Here is a 22,291-nt window from a genome sequence, read left to right as displayed (position 1 = left end):
AGCCCCTGCCCTCACAGACATGACTTGCAATATAGAAAAATAGACCTTGAGGTATGTTAACATTGAACATAGCACATAAAGGAGGTAGCATGCTAGTGGGTAAAAAACAACAAAAATCTATACAAAAATATTTTATACTTGCATGTGTGGTCCCCAAGACTGTGGTTTTCCGGCACGCTTTATCAGACGAACTGCTGACCAATCATCAGGATGACACGCAGTCCACTGAAGTGAGTCTGTCCACACAAGAAGCATGTTTCCCTGCACTGCTACTTCTGCACAGTAGCACATCTCTCCCCATCTAAAAATGACAAATGCTTGCATACTTTCAGTGTAAATTGAACACATTTGAAACTACAAACACACACATATAAAGACATAAGACATAGTTCTTACAGTAGCTAAAGGAAGAGACACACACAGCACACAGCCTGGCAAAAAAAAGCACTTAGAAAAAAGGTGGGAAAAGTTCAATCTTGCTTAAAGCAGTGTGGATGGTGAAGAACTGAAATGTGTTTTTTTTTTCTTCAAGGTTAAGCATCTCAGTGTGTTCGAACATCAAGTACTACAGTCGTGTAGAATGACTCATCATTAAACAACTGCACATATGCGTTAAAAATCGCATTTACATAAAGCATTCACACAATAAGTCCAACAACATTCCTAATACTGTATATAACAAACATTTCAGACACACATTTTCTAATTGCAGATATGTTTTTTTTAATATGAAAATCAGCATCAGTGTGTGTATTAACTCTTTTCTCCTGATTTTTCTTTTTTTCCAGCACAGCAGCAATTCAAGTGTAACAGTTATTCCAGCATCATTGTATTTGTTCAACAGCATTGATGAAGAAACAGAAATGAGTGGCCCTTAGGCAATAACAATAAAAGTAGGTTTCAAATTATTAAAAACAAAACACACGATTGGACGGGACAGAAAAAGAAACAGAAAATTACGACAAAACATTGAAAATGTCAGAGAAATATGTACCAATCAAGAGAATAGTTCTTATATACAGAATAAAACTGACAAATAAAAAATGTGAAATGAGAGTAGAGTGCACATGTAGTAATCAAGTAAAGTACGGGGAGGGTTAATGAAGAGAGGATGGTGACAGCTTGCTTATTCCCTTGTCTGAGATTTGGTATCAGGACATCCCAACAGCTATACATTTTTTACATATTTTGTTATGATTGATGTAATTGTTGCAAATGTAATTTTCCCCACAGAGTTGCAACTAACACTTCTCATTTAAGTAACACATCACAGCCACTCCCTTTCTGGGGCAAACCCTTGATATGTTCAGCGACATTAAGTAACCATTAACCCGACAGACACAAACATGCATTTGTGCTTTCTGCGCCATAATGACCCTTCCACGTTTGCATCACAGGAGTCGCGCTCATTAAATGACATGGTCAAAGGTCATTCAGAGGCAACACTGTGGCTGCAGTACAGCATAACATACAATAAAACTGTATTAATATGAATCCAAGAGCATGATACACTTTGATCATTAATATTTCACAAGCTAAAACGTTAAAACAAATCACCCCTTAGACTTGAAATGCATTCATTCAATTTAGCTACATTAAATTCTGACTTTCAACACAGTGGCTGTGTGAAGAAATGCAAATGAAATTAAACACAACAACATCTCAACGTTAACAGCATTAAAAAAAAACAAAAAACACTTTGTTAGGAAAAACCTAACACTTAAAAAATTTGCCACAGCAACATTGCCAGGTTTAAAGAACATCTAATACTTGGAAATGCAAGATGCAATGTTTGAGGTTATCTTAATATCTAACAGTGCAGTGTCATTGCTTGTTTTATACATATTGTCTTCTCAGTGCTTCTGAATACGGTGAATCTAGTTAGTTTTGTAAATAGTTTGTTTTGTCCATTTTTCTTTCTATCGTCGTAGTTTTCTGAATCACTATGTAAATTGTACCTTTCCAAAAAAAATGGATAAAAGAAAAATTACTACTAAAACATAATGAATTGGCAAAACTATTATGAGTTAATTTTTAAGAAACATGAGTGGTTCATTTATTTTGTGAATATATAATTTGTTCAAGTTTTCTGGCAACAATCAGTAGAAATCTGGAAATGCCCTGAATGTATATATGTTTGACGTTAGTCATAGTTGGCAATATTCCACAACTACAACCACACGAATAAAAATTAGCTGTGAAAACATTACCTAGTTATAGTGCTACAAATTCAAAACATAGTGGTACCAAATCTGAACAGTGCACCTTGTCAGTGACATCCCTCCCTGTGAGAAGACCCCGTGGTTGAGATGTGAGCACGGCCTGGTTTTCAGACTCGTCGATGGAGGCAGATCATGCCCTAAAACTCCAGCTCCTCTGGAAAGGCTGGAAAGATTTCTTGAGGTTGAAGAACATAAGCGGAGGTTTGGGTCGAGGGGGTTTCTCAGGTATGACGGCTGCTTTGCTTTCCTCGGTAGGAAATCGATTGTGGTAGACCTCTGGGTACGACCTCTGAAACTGAAAAGGGAAGTTTATGCTTCTTAACTGTACAGTATGTTCACCTCAAAACAGATATTCAACAACTTTATTCAGGCTTTATTTTGCTCGTCTTTGAATTATATTAACAGTGCACACTTCACTTCTTCAGACTTCTTAACATCTCACTCACTTGGCATACAAAATCATTCTTACTGCCGACTGCACTTGATAATGTGTCTTTTTCAATTATCCTTAACATACCTGTTTAAGCCTTTTTCTTTTATCCTTGGCAGGAAGTTCTTTGTCTGCAATCAGACCCTCCAGCAGCTCCTGTATGGGGGTCTGTGTACCAATCACTTTCTGCTCCTCAGACTCTACCCTCCTGATCTGTTTACAAAAAGCCGGAGAAGCGCTAAAGTCTGTGTCTGAACCCGCATATTTGATCTGATGGGAGACAGGAAATGGATTTCCATTAGGATTAATGGATTTTAAATGGCCAGCCATCTGTTTGACTTAAAATGTGGAAGACAGAAAACAGCGGTAAACAGCCAACTACCAAATTATGAATGTGCAAACACTGGTTTTGACGTTTTTAAAAATCAAATCATGCAGTAAAAGGAAACTTTATCAAAATGTATTTGGAACTTCATTGGCTCATGAGCCCCCAAAGAAATCAGTGTGACATGAAAGTGCAGGTTGTTTACATTTGAAAATGAAATGTGTTCTTGAGGAATACAATCTCAGTAGGTGGCTTGTTCTTTTTAGATGTTCTTCAGAACATGTAAATGAGGATAATTAATATGGCTAGAAAATGTGAAAAATGTCTTAACTGTGTTCAGACTGATTATAGTTTTTCAGCTTCACAGTGTGGGTAGTGAATGCATGTGATGTTAGACTCAAAAGACACAAATCGATCCAGGCCTTTCTGGGCAAACAAAGACCTACACTCACTACAGTTTGTTTATAAAAAAGAAAGAATTAACTGTCTTGGGTTTTCTCTGATCATAAGTGGATGTTGTACATCAACTCAGAACTGACACTAGAATCCATCATACATGTGTCTCTAGTGAGAATTTGTGAAATGGCTTTTTGCAGAGACCAAATGTGTTGCTTTTAATCAGCCTGTGTATGATTGACATGTCCATGGTCAATGTCCTTGGGTGTCCTTGGCTGCTTTTACATCTGAAAATCAATGGAAGGTCTGAGGTATTCAAATTGTATTTGGATTGGATACGAGTGAACTTTTTTGTATGACGTACTGTACAGACACTGTTGTAACCACCTATGTGATTATTTATAGATGGCCGTGTGTTTGATGTTGGTGAGCGGTCTGTTTCCTGGGTAGTATAGTCTTTCAGTTTGCAGTCAAGTCATTGAATTGCATTATGATATTACTTCCAGCATCACAGACTTCATGTAGTCTCTCCGTACACTTATGTATGGGAGCAGACTGCATACGTTTTAAGTGGGCAATAAAATATTATAAATCCTTGTAAAACACACAAGGTCCACTCAGTCCTCAGACGGTTGTATTTTGGACTTTTCTTGCAAATTTATGATTGATGTCCAACTGATTGCAGTGAATAGATTGATTCGCCAACTGTAATCAATTCACCAATTAGGGTGATTTGATTTAATTTCTTCAAGAAATATATTAAATTAGAAAAAAAAGAAAAAAAAAACAGGTTGACAAAGAAGCAGAGAATTAAAATAGATAAAAACCCTGTGGATGCTTTTGTCATCCAGTGTTTCCCATAGCAACAGATGCAAACCAGATCCTGGAACATCGACCTTCAGTGCAGGGGTGACAGTACTGTCGAAAAACAGGTATTCCATTTTCATGTAATTTTTATTGATTATTTAAACTGAAGTATGTGTAATTGCCTCAATCACTAGCAAACCCCATCTTTTCATATTTTAAATTTAATTTCATCTCATGATAAACTCACACGGTTGCTTCCAACCAGCTGCTCTCACCAATGCTCTTTTTTGTTTTTTTACAGCTAACCCAAGATGTTGTGAATTTTGCCAGAATTTTGCCAGATGGGACACTAAACCCACAACTAAACACAGTGACAGGACATTTAAGAATTTTAAAGACACACGGTAAGGTGGTTACCAACACATTTTCCTGTGGGGTGACAAAGTTGAAACTGATGTTTTTTTTTATATCAACTTACAGGGACTTTAAGGTAGAGAGAAGAGTTACTCAGGCCTGGTATTAACGTCCATTTTAAGTGACCCAATCAATCAAATGGGCAGCTTTAAGTTAATCATCAGTTCATGTCTAACATTAAATTGTGTCCTGAGTGTGTTATAGCCAGTTGAGATCAGACCTCATTTGAAAACAAAAAGGTGCACATTATTTTTGTTCCTCAAGACCAAGTGATGTTGTTTTTAAGCCAGATTGACTCTAGCTCTGTCCCTTGTCATTGTCATTGGGTGTTGGTTTAAGTGACACAGAGAGCAAAACCAGAAGGACCTGAGCAAATCAATGTGCTGCTCACAGCTCTACTGTGAAATAAGATTTTAGTGTACCAATTTGAAAAAAGAAAGAAAATCAATATGTGGCAGCCAGTGTTACAGAAAAACAGTGCAGTGGCTTTTCCCTTAAAAAAAAAAAAAAGACTCCAAATAATTTGGAGGGCATAATAGTTAAGATGGTATCTCTCGTCATTGCCACAGTGAGCTCCCAGAACAGAGCACCTGGTATTCTACAATGCAAGGCTGGTGTACTGCACTTGCCACATGCTTCTTGGGATAGATCACAAACCAAAAACAACTGGAGTTTGCAGCTAGATTTAAGCAGACCACAACCAGCAAAGAACTGAAGAGGATATTGTTGGGGGAATCAAAGAAAAATGGCAAAACTAACAGGGTGAAAGGATGCATAACAATTGCTACTGTGGTGTTGTCAACTCAGCAGCTTAACATCAGACAGAATATCATTTATCAAAGTGACATCACCTGAACTCAAAAACAAATGTACCTCATTCCCATGCTTTAATGGCATTACACTGCACATTTTTTTTAATATGTGCCTATCACCTCTAAAACATTTCAGATAATATTTTGTTTTACTTTTTTAACAAATAAAAAAAAACCCAATGCATTTACAAATAATATTGTATAGGAAACACTATGTAATTTAAGTTTTAAAGTTAATATGAAAGTTAGTCATCAAAGCACTGGCGCCATCTTGTGTTTGGATAAACGTCTTCATGGTCTAATACAGGGGTGTCAAACTCATTTTTGTTCAGGGGCCACATACAGCACAATTTGATCTCAAGGGGGCCGGACCAATAAAAATAGCAAAATAATAGAATAATAACCTATGAACAACAAGAACTCCTTTGTTTTACATTTAATGAAGGATAATTTTACAAAACATGAAATTTCTTAAGAAATATAAGTGCAATTTCAACAATATCATGCCTAAATGTACTATTTACACAGCACACTGGATTTAAAAATGCACAAACATTTAGTCACGGGTATCTGGAGCATTTGACATTACGTTTAGATTAGTGTGAAATTTTAACAAATTCATCCTGTGGGCCGGATTGGACCCTCTGGTGGCCGGTTCTGGCCCCCGGGCCGTATGTTTGACACCCCTGGTCTAATATTTAAAAGTAGTAATGTGAGACCATGAAGACATCATCAACTCTCTCACGAATGCATGTAGTGGTCAACATTCTCCTGCACTATTCCTCTGGCTGTTTAACCACAGAAGACAAAGCGCAGTGAACCCAACTGGTCAAGTAGCCAATTGTCTGACCCCCATTTTTTGTGTCCTGGGCTTGACCATTAGTGTGGTATCTACCCATATGTACATAGAAACATATGTAATTACAGCTTCAAGAGATTGTAATGAATATCTGTTTTTGTACCAGGGGCTGTACCACTTTGAAGACTGAGCACTTGGCACTAATGTTGTCGAGCAGCATTGTGGAAGGGGAATAACAACAGTGATTGTGGATCACTAATGTAATTGTGATGTATATTGTAATGTAAGAATATATGGTACTGACCTGAACTCTCTTGAGATGGGACATATGCTCCTCAACCTGGCAACGCAGCTTGGAGGGCACTTGGAAGATGGTGTTGTGGTGATCCATCATGAACGTCACCAGTTTGGTGGCCAGCAGCTCGTCCAAGTCCATCTCATCTACCGAGCCCAGAACGCAATGAGAAAACATCTGCAGCATCTAGGCGCGGCCAAGAATAAGAGACAGATTAAGAGACAGATAAGAATCCAACAAACCGGGGCAGCTCCTGAGCCAAGAGTACCTTCCAGTCAGTGGAAGGAGACAGCTGCTATATTTTATATTTAAATATGCAAATCAATATAATCAGAACACAGAATTATTCTTGCTGGTGTACGTGAATGAATGCTTTGAGTCATTGCTAAGACAATAGAAATGCTGACAATTTAATTGCCAGTTGCTCTACACAGCAGTTGTATACTAAAATCAGAAACGCACACAATATGAGGAGTAGCTGTTGAACAAATTGAAAGCAACATTTGAGTGAAGTTGGTGGCAGCCTGTGGTTGTTTTGAGCCAAGAATTATTATCCAGTCAGCTCAATCCATATTAATATAGTGTGTGGAGCTAATAGCACGTAATAAATACCTGTTTTGCAATAGAACTGTTCCAAATGGTTATTTCAGTCACATAAAAATTGGAGTTTATATATTTGTATCTCAGGTCAAAGCGTAGATTATAACAAACATAATATTTACTCATTGCCTTACAGCAACTCAAGGGGAGAGAACACACAATATATTTCGGTCATAACCCCACTATCCTGCAAAGGTTTTTTTTGCCTTTAGAACTTCACTGACTTTACTTATCAGTGTTTTTGTTTTTTTGTTACTTTCGTTTTTGTATGTGTATATGTGACTGTGTCCATATGCATGTTTAAAAAAAAAAGGAAAAGGTAATTGTATTTCTTTGATTGTGAGTATCATACGGTATCTTTTTCAATAAAAATATTTTGAAAAAAAAAAAAGATAGTCGCACTCCTTGAACAGTGTGGCCACATCATTATCTAAAATTTGTAATGTGTCCACTGTGGACAAAGCAGTGCAAGTGTTTTACTGTTGTGGTTGGAAAGTTGAAGTGATTCCCTGAATGCGTTATTTTCATGAATAATATTTACTCTATCGTTCACAAACCAAACCAAGTGTTGAGACAGGCACAGAAAAGAAAATCAACAGAGGGGAGAAAGACATTCATTATGGTAATCGTTTCGCACACATAGTAGCTGTTAGGGAGTTTTCTCCTGTTGCTCCTACAAGGGCATCTAAGTATCCATCGTCAAGTTAATCAGCATTAGCAGAGACGGAAATTACTTGAAACTCTTTTATAATGAATACTGGAATATTATCTCCACTGGCTACCAGTGTGTTTTAGAATTTAGAATTTTAACACACATTTTTTGGAGGAAGAAGCAATTTTCTGCTCCACAAAAATGTTGCAAAGTATTTGAGAAAGCAATATTCCCCAGTTTCTCTTCGCCCCAAAGTCTGCATGTTTGTTTATACAACAAACTGCAGCCTAAAATGCTCTCCTAAACCAAATCCATGAGTTTAAAAGCTTTGTACACGACAGCATGAGCTGCAGCTATTGCATATTTACATGTAATTGATTGCTCACAGTATAGAAAATAGTACAAAGACACGAAGAGAATAACTGATTGACATTTATACCAGTGTGCGGGTAGTAATAGTGTCATTGAGAGGAGGCAGGTGGGGATTCTGGCAGACCCGCGCCATGAGACGCATTAAAAGCTGGAGGCGTCTTCGGTTGGGCGGTGGCAGCAACAGACTGCTGATTTGAAGAGCTTCAGTGGTCACCTCCTCCTCCTGCAGCAGACCTGCAGAGATATGAAGAGAGAAGACTTTTGCTCCTGACGGCAAACACAAACCAGACAAAATAAACACCAGCAAGTGTTCCTTGGTGACTCAAACTGAAGGACTCACTAAGAATGTTGACAAAGACCTCATATAGATGGAAAGTCAGAAGAGGTTCTTTGAGTCTTTGAAAATAATCTGCTACTGTTTTCAGAACATCTCTCTCAAAACCCAGGTACACTGGCTGTTTGCTGTCACTGCCATTAGGCCCTGAGAAAGAAGACAAAAACAGATGCAAATCAACAAGTATAACTCTCAACACTCAAGATTTTATTTATGTGCATGCAACTTAAGTTTAATCTGTGGATCATTTCTCAAGTGATAAAAAGCCAGAAAACTAAAGAACTAAAATAACAAAAACTATATAAATGCATTTCTGATCACGAGAAAGAATAGTAACACACCCTCATAATACACATACTTGGCAATGTTTGATGCTTTTTTTGGCTTTAAAAACTGAACAATACCTACATTTACAGAATGATTGCTAATCATCAAAGATCAACGGCATACATTTCTAACACTAACGTTTTAAGTTGGCAGTATAACATAAATACTCACAGTTGGCAAGACATTTCATTGCTGATACCACCCAATAGGGTATGTCATCTGGAGATACAAAAAGAAATAGGTGATTTGTGATATTCGTTAAAGTTGCATCAGAGAAACTAAGGCGTCGTTGTGAACCAATGCATCATACCAGCTTTGTTCTCCAGTACGACTATGCCCGTCTTATTAACACTGAACACGTTGTGAACAATGTGCTTGCCGTTCACATGTGCGGGGTTTAACACTCCATCCAATGACTTCAGGCCTAGCACTCTCTGTAAACTAAAACAACAGCATCACTAGCTATATATAAGATAAAAACAAATGCAGCATGAACAGAGGGCCCGTAAAAGAATTACATACTGTGCAACTGTCATCGATTTCCAAATGTGGTCCACTTGTTTTGTAGTAATCTCCTTCCTCCGTATGAGCTTGCACTCATGCACATCTCCAATAGCTACACTGTGTCTTTTATTCCACAAATCTGAAGCCTGATAAAGACAAAGAAAGAAAGAAAAGAAAGAAAGAAAAAAAAGAAAGAGAAAGTTCCTTTTAAATGTACATAACAAGAGAAAAAAAGATCAGTAGAGGGTATTTAGGTAATACTCCTCAATATTCTGTATCAGTCAGGTGACAGCAATGTAGGAAGGTTTTCTACTGAAGTCCAAACAAACATTCTGGTAGAAAATTAAATGCTGCCCCATTGTCAGACGTCATGGGAACATGAGACAAATCGCAGTTCAAATCCATTCACTATAGGACTTAAGAAAATAGTAACATACAACAACATGTTATAAGTAATAGAAGTATTTGCATTGCTTTTGTCTGAGAGTGTTATTAAAAACAACAACCTTTCTTGCATTAAAATAATGGGATAATGCTTAATCTCCTAAATGCACACCGGTCTCTAACAACACGCCAGTGCCAGAGCAGTTTAGAAACCTGGGGAAACCCTGCAGCATGACTCAAAACAAACTCAGAGGCAACATAATCCTTTGTCTCTTTCTCACCATGACAGCCGATTTATGGGGTGCAATGTTTTCCTGCTGAGGCAGTTCTTCATAGTCATCCCAACGGATGAGTCTGGGCAGGTCACTGCTGTCTCTCAAAAGAGGCCTTGTTGGAAGAGACTTCAGAGGAGACAGTGTGGGAAACCTGAAGAGAAAAACAAAGAAAGCAATGTGCTTGGCTGAAGGACGAAAAGAGCACATAGAAGAGCAGCAGCAGTGCCTTGTGGTGTTTCACAAAGTACCTGTACAGCTGGCCATTGTCTTCAAAGTCCTCTGTCCCATGACGTCCCTTGATATCTTCTATGGCGTGTGCCTTGAGGAACTTCCTAAGCAGCTGCAGGGTTTGGTAGCGGGTCACATCAGGCCCAAAGTTGTAGTTGCGCCTCAGAAGCTCATGTAAGTAATCGACAGCCTCAGATCCTGTGAAACTGTTGTCATAGTAGCGGAAGTTTGCCCAGTGTCTTCTGAGTGGCATTCCCAAACGGAAGAGTTTAATGGTTTCATTCCACTGCATAACAGGGACAAATGCAGTGGAGTAAGTTGTGAGAAATATTGTAGAATAACAGGTAAAACAGTTTCCAAAAATGTTCTGTAAACATAATAGTAACTGCCGCAATTGATAACAACCGTACACTTAAACAAACATAAGTATGTATGAGTAGTGTATTCAATTTCTGCTAATAAACCCTACTGAATGTTACACAATGGACCTTTAAACATCCTTGCTGTTGCTCACACCCTCTCTGTAAAACTGTCCCCAATGAAAAGGTCCTATAAAAGGTCAACATTAACAAATGACTTGCTAATGTTGAATTTAGGCTTGGGAATAATACAAATCATAGCCTGATATTGGTTCAATGTATTCTGATGCACAAAACAACAAAAATACAGTTTTAATGGCTTAAATGTCCAGTGAAAAGCACATGGGAAAGGTCAGTGTGTTGCATGTGGTGCTTTTTTGGCTACAGGGCAAAATGGTGAAAGTTTCATCCCTTTTTGTCTGTGATTGGTATTTACAGGGCAGGCTATTTCATCATCTTATTATAAAAAAAAGTATTTAATACTAATTAAGCACTTAGCCAGTGCTGCCAGTATTTGTAGTACACATTAAACATTATAGTAAACTGAGAACATATAATGATAGATAGATAGATAGATACTTCTATGAGGCAAAAGAGGAGATAATACATTGGCTCTATAAGAAACGAAGATGATTTTTCTTTCCCAGTAAATAGACCTACACTTTAATGCATGCATGAAATAACAAAAATGCAATTGAATTGGCTTAAATGGGAAAGGATAGGAAGGAAGACAAAAGAAGATGTAATTTCAAATACATAACATACATAAATTGTGATGCATTAATACACTAGCATAATAGGTGCAAGTATACAACACATTTCCCCTTTCTTTGAAATGTTGCTTCCTGAAAGTGGCCAATTTCATCTCGTCTTCTCAGTGAATGTTGTCCCATAAGTACATTCTTTGGGGAAAATGTTGCACTTGGGACTTTGTTTTACAAAAACATGTGGCATTAAAGGCTATGCATTTTACCATATTTTACGCATTAAGGCTTACTCCTGAAGTCCAACTTCTATTATTAACTTATATTATATTATTCCACTCAGTCGATGACTGATGCACGGTTTAAAACACTAAACCCACATACAACCGTTAGCTAACCTCAGTTGTAGTTCACGATTAAATACGTAGAACATGCTATCGTTTAAACTACGTTTTTCAGTCAAACCTGAGGTAGTTGTTGCCGTATACCGAGACACATGGACGTCACATTTAAACATTTGCACTCTAAATAAAAAGGTAACAGCGAAGGTTGTAAACGTCACGTACACATAATAAACAGACTCACCAGCTTCGTCGCCCGGTACGGACCCGGTCCAATGACTGTACCCTCCATGACGTATGAGGAAAAACTTGCCTCACTCGTGTGAAAACATTAAAATACAACAACTTTTCTGTAAAGTTTAAAAGTCTTGACGTTCAAATTGAAAGCAGCAGCAGCGTCACCGACTACCCAAACCGAAAACGTTGCTGAAAACTTTGAATATCCTACGTCACATTGTTTGAGCAACGTGATTGGCCAGAGCGCTGATCACATGACCCGCAGGAATGCAATGGGGCACAATGGCACGTTCAACTGCCACCTGCAGTTGTAGTAGAACAATATTAATCTAACTATTTCACTAATAATAGTGATCATTAACGTAGTGTCTTTCAGAACACAGTTACAAGGAGCTTTACAATGAAACAAACAATTAATGTAGTAAAATGCAAATAATGGAAATATAATATGTGACAAAAATGAAAACCAAAAAATTAAATATTCCACACAATGAATGTGAGTTTCAAGAATACATTTTGAATATGATACCAAATTTGTCTAAAGCAGCAAATTAACTCCTGTTACCCTCAGTGAACAGACTGGGTTTTGGAACTTTTAATAGGGTTGTGCCAGAGGATGTCAGGCACTGGTCCCAGTTTGACCTGTAAAGAAAATAAATCTACAGTGTATTTAGTGTGTGCAATTTGCCTAATCCCCATATCTGCATGTTTTTGGACTGTGGGAGGAAACCAGAGAACCCGGGGAAAACCCATGCATACACGAGGAGAATGGGCAAACTCCATGCAGAAAGGCTCTTGTTCCGACCAGGTCTTGAGCCCTGGTCTTCTTACTGCTTCAATGTAGAGTACTTGTATATTGATCTTCATAAAAAGTGACTCATTTATTAAAGGTTACAAGGATAAAGAATGAAATATAGCCAAATGACAGGCAGCCAGCGATGTGACATTTTAACAGAACCCTTTTTAGAAGTTTCTGGAAATACATGACATCTTATATGACAGGGAAGTGTATAAAAAGTTACTGTAGACAAAGAAAAAAGGAAAAAAGTGCAAAGGTGACCTTCTCCATGCCTGTGCGGTTGTAGTTATGCGGATGAGCTACACCACTTAAACCTGTGTCCAAAAATTTAAATGGGACTTAATAAACTAAATGCTTTAAAGTTTTTCCCGATTAGATTTGATTCATTTTGCACAATAAACTACACAAAGTATCCACATAAATACAAAATGCATATAAATATACACAAGGCAGTGTGATGACAAAACATTCACAAAATTTACCATAATACATGAGATGTTTTTTTCATCTTTTCAAACTACTTCTAAACGGATTGATTTTTGTATTTAATTATTTTCTTAGACTTTGTTTGCACTGCAGGAATAAGGATTCCTAACCCTATCAACAGGGTAGTCATGTAAACGCTCACCACTGGGATCACCATGGAAGGACTATTCTGCATGGAGAATAATGGGAGACGTTAGAGATCATGAAAAGAGAGCGGGAGACCTAACAAATCACAGTACACACACACACACACATACACACTGGACCACACTGGACCCAAGTAATTTGTTCTTTCAAAGCACATACCAAAATCTGCAGCATGGAGTAAGACTTTCCCCACAGTGAACATTCTACAGAGCTGATTCGGAAGATTCGGAAGCAAATCCATCAGAGCTATCTATCATTTGAAGCCCCCTCTAAAAATAGCACCCGAGGTTTTGCCATTTCATATTTAGTGTGATGTCTTTAGGGACAAAGGGCTGCTCTTTCTTCCATTCTGTGGGCAGCAGCAATGAGGCAGAGACTGATGTCTGATCAACCAGGTCAAGAAAGAGCTGCATATTCACCCACACTTCAGACTGACTGTGGGAGAGTTGAGTGGCACCTCGAAATGAACTATACCAGTGAAAGTGCTTTATTAAAATGTATGAGAAATGCCATGACGGTGATCTCTGACTGTGAGGGAATTTTATCTACTGCTATTAAAATGAAAAAAAAGAAAGAAGATAAAGCTGCTGTAATGACTCTATTGTTGGTCAAATTACTCTGTTGACACCGATTACACGGTGTCGTTTGAGGAAGGGTTACTCAGCAGGTTCCCTCAGCAACTAAAAGGTCAACAAACACGTACAGTATACAGTAGCTGGGATATTAAAGGAGCTTTTGGAATGTTGTGCTCTCTAACTCAGAAATCACAGAGTGACATGAGAGCACTGGTGTAAAAGCTTTAGCAAGGGTTTCTAATCAAAACCCTTTGAAGATGTCTTTAGCTGAAATGTGTTGAAACACGTCAAATAAATGGAGCCGACTCTTATCATCCGGCGATACCATCTTCCAGATTCAAACCCTTTTGAAGAGACGTGCCTCCTTCCTTTGCCTCACATGTCGTCCTTGACTTCTCAGCGAGATACTTGAGGCTCACGAGATGAGGGACCGAGGCAGCAATCAGCAGAGCTGAGGCTACTCATCCTTATTGGCAGAGGAACGGCAGAAAATACCGAACATCCAAGCAAGGACATATCAAATATGCATGACCAATGCGTACTGGGAACATTGTCATTCACATATCATCGGGTGAATTATGCAGGCTAGAATTACAGCACTGAATCCTTATCGTGTTTTTGTTCCCCCCACCCTTTAAGTATGTGTCACCAGATGGCAGAAGAAATTTGTAAGTAAACACATAACTCTCACACAATTTGATAAGACGTTCGGCCTTGGTGCAAGAAAAATAACGTTTATGTATTTTATTGTCTTAGAATATGAATCAAAGTTGAATCCAAGAGGCCCTTTTTAATATTTTGATGAAGTGTTAAAACCCCTTAACGCCGTATAGTCATATCTGCTTTGTACAAAGACAAAATACTTGATCCCCCTCCCTGTCAGTACATGCAGTTGTTGCATAATTTACTGCCATGAGTCTGCATAGAAAGATTTATCAGCTTTGCAGTCTCCTTGTAGGTCTAATTAATGTCATTTTAAATAAATGGGAGACTTAAGATCAAAATAAGAATTTACAAGTAAATAAAAGCTTTATCACTTGTTTGATTTGTTGCTGCACAACTTTTTAAATTGTGACAACAAAATCGGCAACAAAATCTTATTTTCACTGCATGGCAACAACAAGGGAAGCGTATTTAGATTTTCTGCACGGCCTTAATAGGGAAAGCTTCATCCTTTTTGTGTCTGGGATTGTCATTTAAAGGGCATCTTACTTAAAAATACTCACCTTATCCAGTGCTGTCAGTATTTTTTATTAGGCAGAGACAATACACCGGCTCTATCAGAATCATGTCAGAGAGGATTTCTCTTTCCCAGTAAACAGATCTACACTTTAATTCACCAGAAAATTGTTCTGCTCTTTGTGATGCGCCCTAATAAATGTCCAAACAAGAGATTTGGAGTGACAACCACATGGGCCACAAAGACCCACCAGACACATTCTGCAGAGGTACGCACAAAGCTTTATTCCAGCCTCTATTCCAGAGGTAAAGGATGATCAGGCTGGTGTGCTGGAATGATCAGAGACAGCTGATACTTGTCACTCTCATCACCAAGGTGACACTTGTATAATGACTCATCAAAGGACAGAGGTGAAGAGGAAGGTTATTTGTATTTCTTTGAAGCACCTGGGGCTGTGATCTATGTACTGAAAATAATTAGTTCTTGCACTTCTAATTTTAAAGTGTGCATTCTTTCAGTTTACAGCCCGAAATGACAGCATAACGGCTGCGATGATTGAACTGCACAGTCAGCACGAACCAAGCATGGAATGGTTATTTTTGCAAAGATGAAACACTTATAAACCATCAGTTAAAGGCTTTACTGACTCATCAGTTCATGCTTCACGCACACTTTCTCTTTTCACCTCTCTTTTTGGCTCCAGTGAATTGCCCATCTTCAGCACTTGATCTAAAGGAGCAGGGAATTGAACCACCAATCCTTTAGAGCAGTGTTTCCCAAACTTTCTACAGGGGCACCCACTTTTTAAAGATGGCAAACTATTGTCACCCAAATCACAATATTGATTGTGCCAAGAGCAAATGTGTGCATAATGTGGCGACTAATTTATATCTGTAAGATGTAATATCATTTAAGTTTGGTAATTAAGTCCCGAGCACGAATGGCAGGAGCCGGAACTGCGAGATTGGTATAGATCCCAGACCCGTGCATTGCTCAAGGGCTCTATTGCACCCCCGAAGGTGAAAACAGAGGCAAAATTGAGTTCCACCAAATTCCCCGAAACTTGGTGGGAAGATGTTCACTCAACTCAACCCAACAGGAAGTCGGCCATTTAGAATTTTGGCATCCATTTTGGCCATTTTCACTCTACGTCAATGTCATACCAAAATAAAAAAAATATGTAGATTTGTTTGGCGACGCCTCCAAGAATCTCCCGCAACCCCATGCATGGGTCTAGTGGACAACCAATTCTACCTTATACATAGTCTTTTTGTCACTGTGTATTTACATGTTGGTTGAACAGTTAATTCATTGATATTTGACTTGTTAGCGATAGCACACAGTGGTACACACAGTGTGGGCAATGCAATACATCCTCCGGCTTCTCACTATTAAATAATTTGGTTGCCTCAAAGGAGGAAAAATATTTAAATGCATGTCTTACTTCAAGGATTTGTTTGGACAGGGCCAGGCTAACTCTCCCCCTTATTCCTAGTCCCCTTGCTAACTGACTGGTAGCTCCAAAATAAATCATATTTTCCATACAAATATAAGAGTGATAACCATGTTCTCATCTAAATCTAAGTGTGTTTCCAAAGATGCCTCTTTTATAAACTTTTTTTAAAAGTTGAAATTAGCAGCTGGCTGCTGCCGTCACCACTGCACAAGTTTTGCCTTTTAAAGTTGTCACATCACATGAGTAGTGCCATTTTCTGGCCACTAATATGAATTCCTTTGTTTGTCTCCTTGGCAACCTCAAGCAAGTGAATTGAAAGGAACAGATGGTCAACTTTGCTATTTAAGGAAAAAACAAACAAACAAAAAAACACTCAGAAAGCAAACTGGAAAGTAAACCTGGCACTGAATGAATGACATGGACTGAAGATATCATTTTTCTGAGGCTTGTCCTTTAGTTTAATTGTCAGCTTGACTGACAGACAACTTCTGCACAGGGAGCAGGGTAAACAGAGATGTGCCTTTGTTGTACAGCATGAGTTATCCTGCAGGGACACATGACAGACAGCAGGAGGGAGAGCTGGACAACAAAGAAGTCACTTGACATAGATACTAATGCATACAGAGCACGTATAGACAATGAACCTGCAAAGTTGGTAGCTTGGGTATAGATAGATAGAATCCAGGTACCAGATTGAAAACACAAAAGAGGGGGCAAAATATATGAAGTCACACATCTGTTTCATTTGCATTATTTTTGTCTATTGTTTCCATAAATAATTTATAAATTCTACATACTGTAAATTGAATGAATTATATGTATTAAATAATAATCAATGCTACCTTTTCTGCCTTTGTAACGCTTTGTATATAGGCTTCCTGCTTCATGTTTATGTGCATATCAGCAAGCAACACTGACATGTACATGTTGTTGTGTATGTCATTAGTTTGAACCTCAGCATTATACTAGAGTTTAGTGGTTAGCACTGTTGCCTCACACAGCAAGAAGGTGCTGGGTTCGATTCCAGGTCCCAGTCTGGAACCTTTCTGAGTAGAGTTTGCATGTTCTCCCCATGTCTGCGTGGGTTTCCTCCACAGGGTTCTCCTGTTTCTCCTGTCTCCCTCCATATGAACTCACACTTTGGTTGTGCAACTTCTATTGTATTAATGACAATAAAAATCCTTTCCTAGTGCACCTGCTAATTATAAACCAGTGTGTTGCTGCTCTTGCTAATCAACAGGATGGAAGATAATCAGCGTGTCAGTCCAATACTTGCTTTTTGAAATTATCTTCAGTAAACTGTGTCTTTCGCTCCGCTGTTTGGACTGTTGGTCTTCATACTAACATTTTTGACAGGTATGTGTTATGAAGCTGCATCAGCTTTTAAACGCACCAATTTTCTGTGAGAGAACAACTTGACTCAACCCTCCCACCTAAGTGAGAGATGCACTATTTCAGTTTTTCCACTTAACGAGCCCTTCATTTGTTCATTTGGCATTAGTGGGAGAGTCAAGGTATTTGAAAATCTGCACTTGTTCAAATGTCACTCCTTCACATACTAAGCCTTTTATTAAATTTATGGTGATTATTCTATTTCACCAAATTAATTCTCCTCTCATTTTTACACCAATTTACAGCATGCCTTTTAAAACTGACTCGACTCTTAATCTGCATTTGTGATATACTCCTGAGAATTATTGGTTTATATGTTGATTAAAGGTTATAAAAAACAGTAAATCAAATATCAATACTTTTATTGCCAATAGCATTTCACTTTCACCTCATTTCACCTTTCCCAAACTTGCTCTTGCTCAGCTGTCTTTTCTCCTTATATTTGCTTGTCTTCTTCTTCTTCTAAGAACAAGTCAGTAGCTTGTGTCATACATCCGTGTTCATTTAATTTTCTCAACAAATAAAACTGCAAATCTTTTAAAATCCCGGTGAAAGACAATCCATGTCCTTCTTTAATAAAGAACCACAATATTGACTTAAGTGCGACACTAGAAGCACTCCCTCTCACACACGTTAGTGTAATCTTCATGTCGAATTCATCATATCCTGTCCGATACAAGCCGAAACCTGCACATACTCAAGCGATGCGGATTTGTCTTCATGCTGTGACATCTTAAAGCATCAGCCACGTGGTTTGGCCTCGTTCACAGTTGATCTTAAGATCCCTTTATTGTTTCTGAAAGCTTCTTTTTCCATTCCTATTAATCAGATTTGTCTCTTCCATGTGCTCATTCTAACCCTTGCTGGTGGCCTTCGTACTTTCACACAAAGTCAGAACAAACACAACGAGGACCCCTTTTACTACTGTGGTCTCTGGATCAGACACCATGAAGACCTGAGGGCAGCAGAGAGAATATTGATATATGGAACGTCGAACTCAAGATCTACATTTTCATTTGTTTGCGTATAGACATTATTGTTCATGTCACTCGATTCATCACTGTTTTGGATTGTTTTATGATTTCTCACTTCTCAATACACCTCCACTCTTCACTTTATTATCTCATTTTACTCTCCCGAATCTTTGACTTGACATGTTGAATTCTCTTTAATTGTTTTTATTTGTTTATCCTGAACAGTCAAAGAAACTATTTCTACTAAATTGACGAGGATGATGTTTCCTTAGTTCCTCGTTTCTTATATACCGCCCATAATTACAATATAATTGTTTATGAGATCGTGTCTGGATGGGAGTGGGAGTAGATGGTTGTTTTTTTTATTGTGTAAAGCACTTTGTGTTTTATTTGTCTGTCTTACAAATAGGCTGATTAAAGTGTCCGTGTACTGCCAGTGAATATTAAACAGGAGCGATATAGTGCAAAATCTATTATATTTGTCATGGATTTATGCAGGTGCTTTTTGTTGGACATTTATTCAGCTTTTGTTTCTGTTTGTTGTTTCCTGTTTTATTTTGTAGTTTCTCCTTGTGTGTACCTTGTTTCACTTCCTGTCCTGTCTTTCCTTTTGATCGCCTGCCCCGTGTATTTAGTCTCTGTGCTCCCCAGTGTCTTTGTCAGTTCATTTATTTGTTTCAGGTTGTTTTCCTCAGGTGGATGTGATCTTATGAAATGGATAATGTCAAATGATCCAGTCCATATTCCATCAATCCATCTTCCACTACTTTATACATGGCACAAATGTACACTTTTCTGGTTTCAGCTCTGCAGCATATGATGGACAATAAAGAAAATTAAATATCATAAATTGTGATTGTATAGTATATGGTGACATCCCTCTGCTCCTCTCTTTCCCCCCTAAGTCTGCATTTGTTCAGATTCACATCTGTCATCATCGGGACAGATTCATTCCTCATTTGAGAATTGTGAGACAGTTGTTTGACTGTACAAACACACACACACACACACGAACAAATAGCAATTAAAAAGTGTACTGTCTGACACTGTCACTGAGTGAATTAAAATAGCAGAGCAGTCAAATAAACAACAACCAGCCTTGGATGCATTTGAACAACAAATACAGTGTTTACATCCAAGTCAGCTGACGTTAAATGAAAAAGTCTGACTAATAATTATATGTGAGTGGTCGTAATTGAATCTGGTCAAGGAGGTCGATGACCAGTGGAGAGGAAAGTTCCACTTTTTACTGAGACACGATGTTTTTCATTTGCAGTTCCCTCACTCACCGCAGTGAATGTTGCCCTGTTGGCCACGTCATTAAAGATGGTTGATAATCATTTTAATGTTGCAGCTGTGTTTAGTGAGACGTCACATCCAGCTCTCGCACTCGATCTCAAGGAAGCACAAGACTATTTCTACAGAGAGCAGCTCAAAACATCTCAGAATGAGTAAACCTACAGTTACACAACAAACCGTTGAAAAAACATCTGTCCTCTGTCTTTCCTCAGTCCTCCACTTTAGTCCAGACTGAAACGGCTCAGACCAAATGACAAAGATTGCAGAAACCGACCAAAACCCACAACTACCTGCTCCATCCATCCATCGTCTACCGCTGCAACTCTGATTGCTGTGGTTGGAATCTGAAGGCAGTCAGTGTGAACAAAAAGAAGACGTTGTGGGTGGAAACAAATGAATCAACAGACAATGTAAGACATTGCACATTGTTTGTTGTTCTTCCTTGAATATTTATTCATCAGATTGAAATTGAAATTAGTTTCAAAATTTTGTGCACACAAAACAAATGGCAGATCCTCAGGCTTCCTTATATAAATTCTAGCACAGAAAGAGTGTGACGTACACTGAAACATTGTGAACAAAGCGGCTTAGCAACCAAAAGGGATTCAAAGGAAATTCTAAAAGCAACTGGATCGCTGAAAAAAATAAGAGGGAATAACAAACAAAGCCTCACAATGCAGAGCTGAGCTGATGACTAATATGGAGATAAAGAGTTGCTGAAGATGATCTGGTCTCCAAACAATGCATTCATGTGAACCCTTGGCCCACTTGACTACAGCTGCATCATTCATTTTTATGTTTTACCATGTTTTTTTTTATGTTTTTTCTTGGAAACAATTGTTCTACTGTGTCTTTAAATCACTGATTTGACTGAGTTTTTTGGCTAAATACAATAATTGTATTCATCCAAAGAACTATATATACACAGTTATATCAATAACAATCACAGACAATACAATTCCCTGTGGAATTATATATTGTAAACAGCAATATTTCTATACGGCACACATTTTGTGTATCCATTTAAGGCCTGAGGTCACAGGAAATGTAAAGTAAACATTTTTCTTATTTTAAATGTGGATCCTCGTGCGTTGAGGCCTTAAGTGTGTGAAGTTATCGTCAATTATGCATCACTGCCTTCTTATGTGTGTTCATCATTGTATGCTGTTCCTGTAAATTGAGGACACATTTACAGAAAATGTTACAGTTTATGTTTAGTCCTAATTAAAGCCACTCTCTTATACATCTATAGTACGAGGCCAGTTCCGTATGTTGCCGGCCCACACATTTCAGCTCTATACAATTAAACTGAATCAGGCTGAGGATGCCCGTTGTCGTGGAGACCATGCTTCACCTGATCAGTTTAGTTTCAAGTCAAATTGGGTCTAATCAGGTGACAGCGTCCATGTCAGTCCATTTCTATATCACACCGCTGCGAGACAAGACAGCAGCACCGTCATATTCCACAAGCCTTAATATAATATAATGAGACAAAGCGGTGTGCTGGTTCTATATGTGCTCTAATTATTTACTTTCTTTAGATTTAAGTTTAATTCAAATCATTCAATTAATACAATTCATGTTATTTTTTTATTGTAACTTGCCCTTATATGTGGGACATACTGTTAAAAAATGTTTTAGTCTACAACATCAGTGGTCCTGTTTTCCTCCAGGATAATGCTCTGGAGATTTTATACACTGTGCTTCGGTGACCTCTAGAGGAAGCGAATACCATGTTGGATGTTCTCATTTAGGAAGATGTGACTGTGGTAAATTAGGACATAGTTTTCAGACCAAATGAGTCCCTTTAACCCCAGTCATTTTTCTTAATTTTGCTGGAAAGGCAGGATATTACTTTTATTTGTAACTACCACAGAGAAGAGAAATATGTTTAAAAGCTTTCATGGCATGGAGTTATTGTTTGTTTTTAAATTGCAAAGACATTGGGTGACCAGATCCCAACAGTAAATGAGGGACAAAGAGAATGTTTATGTCTGACAATGTGGGACGCCAGTTATCAGTGCTGAAAAGTCGCGTAAAATGTTGATAGATTGTTTATTTACAGTTCCTTAAAAATAAATGAATAAACAGAATGTATGTGTAATGTAATGTGTCATAAAAGCTATGGATTACAAAATATACAACCAGTCGAGGGTAACTTTTCAA

General features: G+C 38.1%; 1 protein-coding gene across 1 annotated transcript; it reads right to left on the bottom strand.

The window, feature by feature from the left end:
• Positions 1-935: 935 nt before the first annotated feature.
• depdc1b (DEP domain containing 1B) lies at positions 936-12,069 on the bottom strand. The gene is made up of 11 exons (XM_044035048.1): positions 11,825-12,069; positions 10,197-10,462; positions 9,955-10,099; positions 9,308-9,435; positions 9,096-9,226; positions 8,957-9,004; positions 8,465-8,605; positions 8,192-8,358; positions 6,510-6,686; positions 2,740-2,922; positions 936-2,517 (listed from the first exon to the last, which is right to left on the bottom strand). Exons 1-11 carry the CDS (start codon positions 11,870-11,872, stop codon positions 2,353-2,355), a joined length of 1,599 nt encoding a protein of 532 aa, XP_043890983.1. The 5' UTR covers positions 11,873-12,069; the 3' UTR covers positions 936-2,352.
• Between the last annotated feature and the right edge of the window lie 10,222 nt (positions 12,070-22,291).

This window comes from Solea senegalensis, linkage group LG9 (genome assembly GCF_019176455.1).
Source record: "Solea senegalensis isolate Sse05_10M linkage group LG9, IFAPA_SoseM_1, whole genome shotgun sequence".
In the NCBI taxonomy this organism is placed as follows: Eukaryota; Metazoa; Chordata; class Actinopteri; order Pleuronectiformes; family Soleidae; genus Solea; species Solea senegalensis.
The sequence above is the reverse complement of the archived record's forward strand: the minus strand, read 5'-3'. Positions and strand labels throughout refer to the sequence as shown.

Excerpts from the sequence above, each read along its gene's own strand:
- depdc1b (XM_044035048.1), bottom strand. The coding sequence starts at position 11,872 with ATGGAGGGTACAGTCATTGGACCGGGTCCGTACCGGGCGACGAAGCTG. Across the intron at positions 10,100-10,196 it reads GACAATGGCCAGCTGTACAG|GTTTCCCACACTGTCTCCTC; the intron begins GTACTTTGTGAA and ends TTTTCTCTTCAG. Across the intron at positions 8,359-8,464 it reads GGTCTTTGTCAACATTCTTA|GTCTGCTGCAGGAGGAGGAG; the intron begins GTGAGTCCTTCA and ends ATATCTCTGCAG.